Consider the following 12,506-nt stretch of genomic DNA (forward strand, 5'->3'; position numbering starts at 1 on the left):
TTGCTGTAGATGGGTTTTGGTGCAGCTACCAATTGTCTCTGATCAGTAACTTCAAAGTTAAGTGAATAACCAAAACATACACTACCTCCTTGGGAAAAAAAAAAACCAACAAAACAACAAAAAATACACACACCCCCCAAAAAACAACCCCTAAACAATCAACTATTAGCTTTATCTTCATAATGATTACTATTATTTAGTTTTAACTTTTTTAAGCATACTTTCATAAATTGTTCTGAGTATGTTCAAATTGTTCTAAACCTTGACAGATTTTTTTTTTAGCTCTGTTTTATATACCAAGCTCTGTATTGCTCTCCTTTGTGATAAGTTTGGATTTGTTTTGTTTTAAGAGGAACCTCTCTTTCCTCCTGTAAAGGTGCTGAGTAGTGAATAAATTATTAGTACATATTCGGTCACTGCTGATATTGGCATGCTTAATACCACCTCACTTTTCTATTAAGCCTTGAGACGGCACCTTGAGCATTTAGCAAATCTCAGACTAGAAACATAAGGGAACACCCAAAGATCAGCAAGTTCAGACACTAATGTGAAGATAACAGCATTAATACTTAACCAAAAATCTTCCGTGCACTTTGATTATGCAAATGATAATATGCTAAGAAGCTTTACATGTGCCTTCTGTGTGATTCAGGTTACAGAGCAATCAATAGCCTTTAAAAATGTGTTTTTTCTCTTGTTAAAACATGAGCTGGTCCTGAGAATTAGCATAAAACCATTAGCCAGAAAGGAGGTTGTAGAGGGTAGTAGCCTCTGAACTTTCTCTGCTTAACTTAGTCAGAGTAAGCCAGAAGCAGGGAGGTCTTTGTGGGTCATTGATTCAAATATATGATGACAATTTTCTATTTCACCAAAGTAAGCAATTTTATCAGAATATATCTGGAATAAAGAATGCAACAGCTGGATTCAGGAGTTCCTGCTTATGGGAACTGCAGTAGAATGCTAAATATAAAAGGTACGGTTCTGCTAACTCAGTAGGATTTCTTTTATGATCAAAGCACAGAAATAATGCTGACATGTGATTCATCTCACCTGAACATAGTTACCTTAATAGATTAGAGGGTGTTTAAGAGTAGATGTGATGAATCTTGACAAAGGCAATAAATACACCAAAATGAAGTTTCTTTTTAGGTGCTCTCAATAATATTTTGTTCTTAAATGAAGTTACTCTTGGTTGAAAACATCAAAAGCTTTTCTGTGATATTTTCTTCAGAAGGAGCTGTTTCTTGATCATTAACAAGTTTAAATATGGTTATTTCATGTATGATTTGTAGATTACTTTTTATTGTTATCAAACACAGTGTGAAATAATGTTTATGTAAGTAAAATGTCAAATCCATGGTTATCTAAAGTAGTAAAATACTCTTTTACAATGTTGTGTCAAACTCTTAAAGGGTTGTAATATCACTTATATCTTTCTTACTAGTCTCTTTCTTGACAGCTGTGTGATTTATGTGCTGAAAAATTAAATGTTTGTAGGCTTCTGATCAGTTTTACTATTAACTGAACAAACAAAACACATGTAAATGAACTCTTTTTGCCTGTTTTAGGTAAAGACTTCATTTGCTTTTGCTTACCTGCAAGGGAAATCTGTATTTCAGCACTGCAGTCACATATAGTACAGAAGCCCGATTAGGTATTAGTACACTTTGCTTTATGAAACATGGTGTTTTATGGAGTCTTGTAAGGAATGTAAAAAGAGATTGGAAACTAAATGTCTATCTGTCTTTTAGGTTACTTAATAGTTCTAAAATATTTCTTGCCTTTTGCTATAATTTTATGGTTTATTAACTGCATGCATAATTTTAATCAAACAAGTAGCTATATTGATTAAGTTGTCGCTTCACTTTGTTTAGTATTTTTATGTTATATAATCTGGTACTTCGACATTTCTGAACTTTGATCCTCAGATAATTCACAACTTCTGTGTTATCAGTTAAATGATAAATTAGAAGTGTTGGAAATTACATCGTATAAAAACTGTTCAACAGATTGAAGGCAGTTATTTAGGTGTTTCTGCCTGGGGATGGTTGGGGAGGTCTCTTTGTTTTCATTTCCCCTCCTATGAAAGCAAGATTATTGTTGTCAAGTTTGTTTTAGGCTTGGAGAAGTCAGAGTTTTAGCGTTCATAACAAGAGAGCTATGATTTTCATCTTAAGGAGATGCACATCTGTTGCCATTCCTTTCATGTTTTTTATGAGCATCTTGTTTTTCAAGAACTTGAAGGAGATGGTCAAACTGCTATTTGCTCTTGGCATACTGGTTTAAGCCCATGATGAATGATCTATACTGTGTTGATATGGAAGATTGCATGTGATTGCTATTGGAAAGATATCTTTATTATGGTTATGGAGACTTCTCTGAGGCTGTTCAAATATCAAATGAGTTCTGTGTGGTAGTTGGCCTTACAAAGATACTACTTATGTATTGTACGCTGTGTATGTGCTTATTATCCAAAGTAATGCCAGGCAGTGAGCTTACAAATTGCCTTTCAAGTCACAACATCTTAGGGTTTAATTGACTTTGCTGTATTTTTCTACCTCAGTAACTTTGCCTAAATGGGCTTATTACATGTTCAGTTTTTGTGTCCTTTGCCATTTTACTGTAACCATATTTAAAAGTATGATTTTTCTTTCAAGTTTGTTTTGTAGGAGATGAAAAACAAATGTCAGAGGCAGATGAAATGTGTTTTACACTTGAATAATTCAAAATATATTTCATCCTAAAGAAAAAGTTTTTATCTGAATTACATATTTGGTTTAAATTTATGCAAACAAATAGTCCTGTTTTATCCTTAGTGTACTGTAGCCAGATATTGCATGTATTCATAGCATTGGTTGTGTAAAAAGTAAATAAATTGCAGGACTACAGATTTTATTATAATGAAATGGTATGGGATTTTCTTTATTCGTTTCTCTTGGAAGAACACGGTGTCCGTGTGCTGTGGTATCACTCTTCCCAAAACAAGTATTTAAAATATTTTTAATGCCTATATGCAGTATGGTAATGTTTTTATTTATAAATAGTATTTTTTCACCATGTTTTCCTGACAACTGCATGATCTCATGTATTGTTCCTTCAGGAATTCAGGAAAAAATGTTGTAGTTACTAGTGTTAGACAACTGCACAGTGCTAAGTGGGAAAAAAACGTCAGCTGAAATGCAGGCAGGAGAGCAGGAATCTTACTGCAAATCACACTGTTGAGGTTTATTCATGGATATCAAAGGAGTTCAAGAAGATGGTTCCAAAGTAAAGGTGAATTTCGGGTATCTAGCATAATTGCCCTTGCCTTTGAACCAGAAGATGCCCTTCTGATTTTATGTAGTATGTGAATGTGTCATTTCCTTTACAACTGCCATAAAAAGTTAAAATGAAAGGACTGTTTTTTAAAATGTGGCTTTAATGTAAGGACCATAAAGTGGGGAGTGGGCTGTTTTGAGGTTGTTATGCCTCTGTTTTCCCAGATCCATGGAAGTCCCTTTTTCAGTACTGATCTGCAAGGTTTTGTAAAAAGTGACAATATTATTAGTTCCTTTCTACCAGCCCTGAACAGACATTCCTGCCATTGTTGATGCAGCATTATGGAGAAGTTGGTTATTACTGCCTGGACAGAGCTGAATTTGTTTTGACTCCAATAGTAATTCTGTTTAATTCATCAAGTTCTAGATTTCTAGAAATAAGCTTTTCTTGAGTGCTTTGTGAGGTTTGTCTTTTGTTCACCAACATCTAATTTATAAGCACTGCAAGACTAAGCACTGGGAGAGCACTAAAGTCTGTGGAGTTGGAAGTTTAATTTGGAAGGGATTTCTCAAGTGACAAATGACTGAAAATTTCTGTAGAGTGCAGCTCCAGAGAGTAGGAGGCAATTGGAATATATGTGGCTTACTGGCTTAAAAAATGCTCAGCAGCTGTTTTAAATTGCCTACTGGAGACCAAGAATGTGCTTCTATCTCCTTGTAACTTTCCTGTGAGGTCTCTATACATGTAATCTTTATGTGGACTGTTTTTCATGGATAGTGTTCTTGTATGTGTTATTTTAACATATTAAATTTTAGAATACCATTTCTATAAATTATAGACCACATTATCTGAAGGTCTAATTAATGGCTTGCATTTACTGCTACTATCAGACAAGTTAATGAGATCAGGAAAAAAGGTTTTGAATCTTTTTCTGGATTATTTTTGTCTGTCAATACTAGCAGCAGTCAAAAGTCATTAAAAAAAACCCAACAACTTAAAAAGGAGCAATAAGAATTGTCTGCAGAGCTTTTATGAGAAAGATTGTGATTCCCATTGATTAAGATCAAGTCATCTAGCTATTTACAATAAATTCAGTATATGTAAAGTTGAACTCATGAAGTGTCAGTAAAGTTTGTCTAACAGTCTGAAAGATGTCTTTCTCCTGTCCCTAATGTAAAACTCCTTTTCTCAGTGGTAGTTACTTGAAAATTTTATAGCCTGTTTTCTCTCCCCACCATCCTGCTGTCAGTTGTTCACAAAAAGTTGTGTGATGTCTTGTGATGTCTTGTGCTGCTTAAGAGTGGAACGAAGGAAGTTTCATTGGAGGAGAAAGTTTAGATTTTACTTTAGACAAGCAAGTTTTATATCTGGGACTTCGTTCAGAGCTAAACACTGTCAAAAAAAAAAAAAAAAAAGAACAAAAAATCAAATGTGATACTATTTTTCTTCTGTAAGTTAAAGAAACTTTGTCAGCAGCCTTAAGTGTCACATTAAGAAGGTGGTTTCTGAGTTGAAATCTCATTTTCAGTGATTAGTTGTCTGTTTTTTGAAGTGTTACATTGCATGTGAAGCTGTGTTCAAGAAAGCGTAGGATTACCTGCAGCTAATATACTTCCCAACAGTTCAGGCAAGAATCTGCTAAAAGCTGTATCTCCTAAATCTGGTCCTGTATTTCAGTAGTAGAAATTTCATTGTGTTGCACACTGTGCTGGACTAGGGGAGGGTAATGTATGTTAAGTAACTATTTTCCTTATCCTTGCAATATGGCTAAGAAATATTGTTCCCATTTCACAGACGTAAAGCTGAAGAATAAAGAATAAGATTTCACTGAGATTAATTTTTTTCTGAAATGCATTACAAAGAGCATGGCTAGTGGGTTGAGGGGGTTGATGTCCTCCTCTGCTCTGATGAGACCACATTTTGGAGTACTGTATCCAATTCTGGTCTCCTCAGTTCAAGAAAGACAAGAATTTTTTAGAGAGAGTCCAGTGGAGGGCCACAAAAATCGTTAAGGATCTGGAGCATCTGCCTTACAAGGAAAGGCTGAGTAACCTGGATCTGTTCAGCCTGGAGAAGAAAAGGCTGAGAGGGGACCTCATCACTGTTTATAAATATGTGAAGCGTGCGTATTGAATTGATGGGAGCAGACTCTTTTCAGTGGCGAGCAGCAGTAGAACAAGGGGCAGCTGGCAGAAAACGGAATGCTGAAAGTTCCGTATGAACATGAGGAAACATTTCTTTGAGGATTACAGAACACTGAAACAGGCTGCTAAGGGAGGTTGTAGATTGTCCTTCTTGGGATATTCAGGATCCATCTGGATGCTTTTCTGTGTAACCTACTGTAGGGAACCTGACTTAGTGGTGGAGTTGGACCAGATTATCTCCAGAGGTCCCTTCAAACTCCTGAAATTCTTTCTATGATTTTCAGTGAATGCTTCTGAAAAGAAAACTTATTTGTTTATTTTGTGGGATCTTTTTAAACTGATTTGTTCAGGACATGCATGAAATTTTTGTTCCTGAAGAAAAGATTTCAGCTGTGCTGCTTCACTGCAGTTTAAACTATTTAGGTTCATTTTCTTCCTTCTGAAGTGACAATTCCTGTTATTTTGGCAAATAATCAGAAACAGAACAAACATAAAAACAAACATATATTGTAACTGCTTTTTGTCATATTACAGATATATTGGATACTTCCTTGTCTACCATATTTGAAATATTAAATGTCACTGCAACGATTACATTGTATGACATGGATTCTTTTGGTATAGGTTCTGTTGCTTTTATCCTACCTACATATACTGCCATTGCAAACTATTATTTAGCAGTGTTTTGGATTTACTTTTATCAGCAATTCAAACAAGATTTTGTAGTAAAAGAAAAAAAAAAAAAAGTTAATGACCTCTAATTGAAGTAGGACATCTGTTAGTCAATTTAAATATCTTTTTGCAGGAGAGTGACATCTTTTGGTCGAATATCTGTGTTATGTTTATGTGAAGTTTTTCTTTTTGTGAACCATAGTCTATCCAAGTATTGGGTATTGTCATGCTTCTACATTTAAGATCTCCAGGATATGATGTCCTGAAACAGTTAAGTAATATGAAGGGTACTTTAAAACTATATTAACAGATTGAAATGAAATGCTCTGAGGTTATTTATAAAATAAAGAACATCACCCACAATGTGTCTGCTACAGATGGAATAAATGAATGTATTGACAAGTGTGTTGTCCATTGAATAAGTTTATAGACAAAAAATCCTACTCGAGAGTGTTAGAAATCTTCTCTCTAGTACTGAATGTTGAGTTAGCTTAAACAGAAGTATAAATCCTAATAGATGGACAAGACTTTATTGCCAATGCATCAGAAAAAGTTAATTTGATTAGTTTTTCTAAGAGTGTTCCTGACACATTAGCTGGATATCATGATGCAGCTCTAACTTGTGCTTATGGCAGGGATGAATATATATCAGGTTTTCCTTGCAGAATTTATGCAATAAACAAACGTGCTGTACCTAATAGGATTTCAGAAGAACTGGTGCTTGGTTTGCAGTCTGATTTCAGACTCTTATGAGTATAGTCTTTTTCATGTCTTAGTGATATTATGCCTTTATAGACTATCCATTTCCATTAAGTCATGAGAAATAACAGAGACTAAAGTTATTTTCTCTGTGCTCAGAGAGATGAGAAATACTTACACAGGTTAACTTTTTGAGGAGACAAGGCAGGCTTTTTATTCTTGCAGTATCTCAAAAAAGCCAGAGAAAAGCATTAGAAACTGAGCGCTTGAACTGCTCACATCATCACTGAAGGGAGAATATGCTTGTATTCTACAATACCAGAGGTGAATGGTGACTTGCTCTTGTCATTTCTTGTGGTTCCAACTGTGTTGACTATGGTGCATAGGCAGATATGCTAGTAGATTGCATCTTGCTTATTTAATCAGCCTATTTTGTGTTTCTCATTTTGCAGTAGAAGTTATTGATATAGTAGTGAAGAAAAGATTTAGGCTTCAATATGAATGTGAATCATTTTAGCATTTTTATACTTTGTGTATTGCTTGGAAGAATAGTGCTTTTTAATAATGAACAAAGTGCACATTAAATTTCTGAAAACTCCATTGTTGTTTCAGTTGTGTGTGTGTGTATGCAGATTGCCTTGTTTAGACAATTTGGGCTTAGAGAATGATTATGTAGTATATGGTAACTTTATTGTGCTGTAGCCTTATTATTTTGTAAGTGGGTTTAAGTAGCCACTATACACTGCAATTGTAGGAGTATGATTAATGTTAATAATACAGCTAATGTAAAGGCTGAGAGTAGGAGATGAAAAAGTAATTAAAAGTAGTAGGTAGCATAGTTCCATAATGATTTCTGTTTTAGAGTTGTATTCAGATTGCAAATTGCTGTAGCTGGTTAAGTGTAAAAATAATTTTAATGTGACTTAAGTGAAACTACCTTTGATATAGTTGAGAAGCAATTTAAAATTCCCACTCGTTATTTATGTTTTGGTTTCAAGCTCTTGATAACATTTTATTAAAGTTCTTTGATACTGTACCTTTTAAGAATTTCTCCTTAAAACAAAATACTGATGTTAAGGGAAGATACTTATTTTAAAAATGTTTCAGTATGCAATTTAGATGAATAACTGCTGATTATTAAGTACTTCATATGTGTGTCTATACAATAATGTACAATGTCTCTTTTAAAAGTAGTTCAAGAAGTACACAGCGAAAAACATTGTGAGTAATAAGTGTTTTGTCCCATCTACCTTTTGACAGGAGAATTAGATGACAGAGAACAGGCAAAGCTGGAAGTAAAAATATGGGATCCAGATAGCCCCCTTACAGACCGTCAGATTGACCAGTTTTTAGTTGTAGCACGGTAAGATTAAAATCCTCTAATAAAAAAAAGAATCCTTTTCCTTTTTCTACTGATTATTTATTCCCCCTTTATCATGTTACTCAACTTGTTTACCATATTGTGAGCCCTTCTGTTTCCCACAGTTAGCTAAAAGAGAAAATCAGAATATAAACTTCTGAATATTTATCAAGTTTACCAGTACAAAAAAGAGAGAAAAAGAGAGTGAGTTGTGCTAGACAGCCCGTATTTCAGACTGTAGCAGATTTTGATATTGAAATGTAGACATCATTCTGTTTTCCCATTAGAGTAATTTGAAGTAGGATTTCACTGCTAATATTTGTCTTGTACTGCAGTGTTTTGAATTTCATAGTGTGATATAAAGCAGAAATAAAGAAGGTATAAACAAATGCAATAGATGCAAAACTTGACAGATTTGCATATAAGTTGACTAAATTTCAGATGAATGTTGAAATTAAAGTTGTGAAGTGTTTCTTTTTATTAGTGGAAAAAAATTGGTCAGTTCAGTTTTATAAATTAACATGTGATTATGCAAACTAATGTAAGGAACATTGAAGAAGCCCTTGGATTCATAAATACCTTTTAAAATAATTTCTCCACTTCACAGAGTTTTGACAGATTTTGACAATGTTTTTACTGAAGAATGATTCTACACTTGCACAATAGAGCATGTTTCTCTCATCCTTCAATTCACACTTAGGAATATATTACAGAAGTTCTGTTCTCGCTTAGAATAATGCTAACAGAGTGCTGTTGATTGTGGCTGACATAGAGATGTTATCCTGATTCATTCTGTTTCCGTTTTCTTTTTTTTCTAACCAGATTGCAGAGCATATTCTCAAATCTTGCTAGGCAAATAATTTTTTGATGCTGTTTCCAGTTTTTCTCCCATGGGAAAAAAAAAAGAAAAAAAAGGAAAAACAGTTCAGGAGATGACAAAAAAAAAAAAAAAAAAGGAAAAATCACTATCTTTTCCAGCTTGTGAGTGCAGTGAAATGAGTTGCTGATTTACTATTTTACACTTCCAGCTTAAATGGAGCCACAGAATCATAGGATGACATGAGTTGAAAGAGACCCACAAAGAACATGGAGCTGAACTCCTGACTCTGCATGGGACCACCCAAAATTTAAACTTGATGAGAGCATTCTCCGGATGCTCCTTGAACTTGTGCAACTCAGAGCAGTGCCCACTGCCCAGGGCAGCCTGTGCCATGGCCACTGCCCTCTGGTGCAGAATCTTCCCTGGCACAGCCCCATGCCATTCCCTCCAGCTCTGCTGCTGTCAGAGAGAGCAGAGCTCAGTGCTGCTCCTCTGCTCCATGAAGCTGTAGCCACCATGAGGCCTCTCCTCTGCTCTGGACTGAACAGACCCAGGGACCTCATTGCTCTTCACACACCTTGTCCTTCAGGTCCTTCAGATCTTTCACCATCCCTGAAGCCCTCTTTTGCATGCTCTCTGGAAACTTATGTCCTTATATTGTGGCACCTATACCTACAGGCCTGGGGCACCCTAAAGTGCGGTTGGGCTTTTCAGCTGCCAGGGTACACTGCTGACTTGTGTTCAGCTTGCTGTAAACCAGAACACTCAAATCTCCTTCTGTAGGGCTGTGCTCCAGCCTGTCATTTCCCAGTCTACATGTATATCCTCAGTTGCCTTACTGCAGGAGCAGAAACCAGCACTTGCTGGATTGGTGATTGTCCAGTCCTTTATTTTGCCAAGATCTCTCTGCAAGTCTTCTCTGCTCTTGAGTCAACAGCTCCCTCCCTTTTTTCCCTGTGGCTTTATTAAGTGTACTTTCAAGTTCTGTATCTTTGTCATTGATGAAAACATTGAAGAGAACTGGCCCCAAAATTGGACTTTCACCTCTTAAGCCTGACTTGTCAGCCAGTTGTTCACCTATGGTACTGAGTACTTGTCTAGCTTTTGGTTAGATGTTTAATCCAGAATGATGCTGTGCGAAAGGATATCAAAAGCTTTGCTGAAATCTGAAAAGATTACATCAACTTCCTGTGGTCAGTAGATAGTCTTATGTCCTAAGATGAAGATTTATACAACTGCTTGTATGTCTTTGCAGAGTTTGTTCATTGCCTTCACATCCCTCCACTTCCCATTTTGCAGCCACCCTGGGGAGTTTAAGTAGTGCACAGTCAAGTTGGAAATGTTCTTCTCTGGAAACAGTTGTGCCAGTAGGCTATCTACTGGGAAGTAACAGAACAAATGACTGAAATGTTAAGAGGAAATCTCTTCTTCCCATTAGCCACAACATCATATGTAGTGCTGTGTATGCCCTTACAAATTCTGCATCCATGTAGAAATGGATGAATTTCAGAGGATATTTTTATGGAGAGAATGGGTCTTGGTTATAGCTGCTTAACTGTAACTCAGAGATCTTGTGGTAGATAGGTGAATCGCTACTGACGTCTGACTAACATCTTGTTAGAGGGAGTCACTTTATTGATATTCTTCCACAAACTTCCACTCATCTTTGCTGCTTTTGGACTGTCAGGAATACTTCCCAGGTTTCTCTGTATGCTTGCTTTCACAGGCTTCAAGATCAGATAATTTTTTTTTGTGTGGTTCTGTAACAGACTTACTGATTTAAAAATACTTCTGTGGTAGGGCAGCTTTAAATTCGGTATACTGTGTGCTTGCAGGTAAAGGTTTTCATTGTTCTGGACCAGTAGAAGTTGCTTGGGTTTGGAATTGGTATTATGATCTGATTAATCTGTTCCTGCAGATTCAGAATATTCCTCTGCTATATCTTAATTGCAGTTATCTGGGCATTGCCTGCTGGGTTTCTAGTGAGATGTTATTTCTCTTTTGCCTGGAAATTGATTTTGCAAATTTGAAATTCTGTCAATAAGAATGTTTTCCTAAGTGGTTTCTTATTTGCAATTTTGTTTAAGAGGGCATTTAAAAAACCTTTTCATATGATGTTTTTTAAACTTGATGTCCCTGATACAGTATGTATTCTCTTGGTTTATATTTTTTTTCAGTCTGCTTTAGGTGAAAGAAGAGTTGTTCTTGACCTTAAAGGCATCAGCTTTTACAGTCACTCAAGCATACTTAGTTTTTTTGAAGATGATAAAATACTCTTTTTCTCTTTGTGTTGCCCATTTGCAAGAATATGTATATTTGTCCTTGTGTATGGAGTCTATTGTTTAGGGTACTTAGATTTGTTTAGTGTCTCAGGAGCAAAAAGCCTTGCAGTTGCTTTTATTGAACTTCTTCCGATTCTTGTGTCAGAATAATCCATAGATTTTTTTTATTTTTTTATTTTTTTGCAAAGTTTGTGAGTTCTTGTCAGGAATGACCCATAACCTTAGGTTCTCTAAGGAGTCTTGCTTGATTTTGTGGATTTAAAAATCTTGAAAGTATAATGCTGCTGATACTGAAGCATGATTTGGATGAGGGGTCTTACTTAAAGTAGCAAAAGTACCTGTTAGGAGAATCTTGGGGCCTCATGATGATCTATTCCAGGTTTTTTTGTTTGTTTGTTTGTTTTTTTGATAACACAGTGTCAATTATATTCTAGCAAAGATAATTGCAACACCATTTTACATTCCATTCAAATAAGATAATGTCTGGTATTTGTGACCTAGCATCCACACTATTACCTATATACTTCTTATGCCGTTTTAATTTTAGTCTAACTTTAGACTGGTCTTGTGGACTAAATATCCACTTGTAAGTGATACTGGTGTTTAAGAAAGGAAAAGAAAAAATTTCATGTGTTTAAATGGTGTTTTTGGTGTTTTGTTTTCTGATCACTGCATTTTTTTCTTTCATTGGGTACTGCTGAGAAAAACCTGGCTCCATCTTCTTCATCTGCTGGAGTTAAATCCTCAGTTAAATCCTCTCTGAGCCTTCTCTTCTCTAGGCTTGACAATAGCAGGATTATTTTTAGTTATCTTACATTAAAGAATACACTTAAAGGTGTGGAAAAAAAGCAAAAACACAATCAAACAATAAAGAATAGAGTTTGGTGGCTTAGGCTACTTTGAACCGTAAAATTTGTTTTGCTAGCAGGTAGGTACAGGCAATAGTGTGTCATCTGGGAAACGAGCACTGATAAGGATTTTTTTCTTTATAAGGTTTTTAAATCACTCTCTCATAGTAGTATTAGTAAAACATCACGCAAGGAAAAAAAGCATAAAGGAAATGTATGAACTTGATGTCAATATACTCCTTATGTGTGTGTTTTCGATAAAAACAAAACCAAAAAAACATAGCTAGGGTTTTTTGTTTGTTTGTTTTTTGTTTTTTTTTTTTACTATTTCTAAAGTAGATGCTTATTTTCGTTTTGACTGCATGGCTAGTTTATATGTGGAGTGCAGCATATTAGCATTGTTAAGTTTTGATACTAGGTAAA

The 12,506-nt window shown here is 35.3% G+C and overlaps 1 protein-coding gene across 2 annotated transcripts in view; it reads left to right on the forward strand.

The window, feature by feature from the left end:
* The window catches only part of MTA3 (metastasis associated 1 family member 3), a 112,418-nt gene that overhangs the window by 34,400 nt on the left and 65,512 nt on the right, over positions 1 to 12,506 (forward strand). For both annotated transcript variants that reach the window (XM_032443228.1, XM_015857527.2), the window contains exon 7: positions 8,034 to 8,136. In XM_032443228.1, the coding sequence (XP_032299119.1) occupies positions 8,034 to 8,136 (103 nt within the window). The remainder of the gene's footprint in view (positions 1 to 8,033; positions 8,137 to 12,506) is intronic.

The sequence above is a fragment of the Coturnix japonica genome, chromosome 3 (genome assembly GCF_001577835.2).
Source record: "Coturnix japonica isolate 7356 chromosome 3, Coturnix japonica 2.1, whole genome shotgun sequence".
In the NCBI taxonomy this organism is placed as follows: Eukaryota; Metazoa; Chordata; class Aves; order Galliformes; family Phasianidae; genus Coturnix; species Coturnix japonica.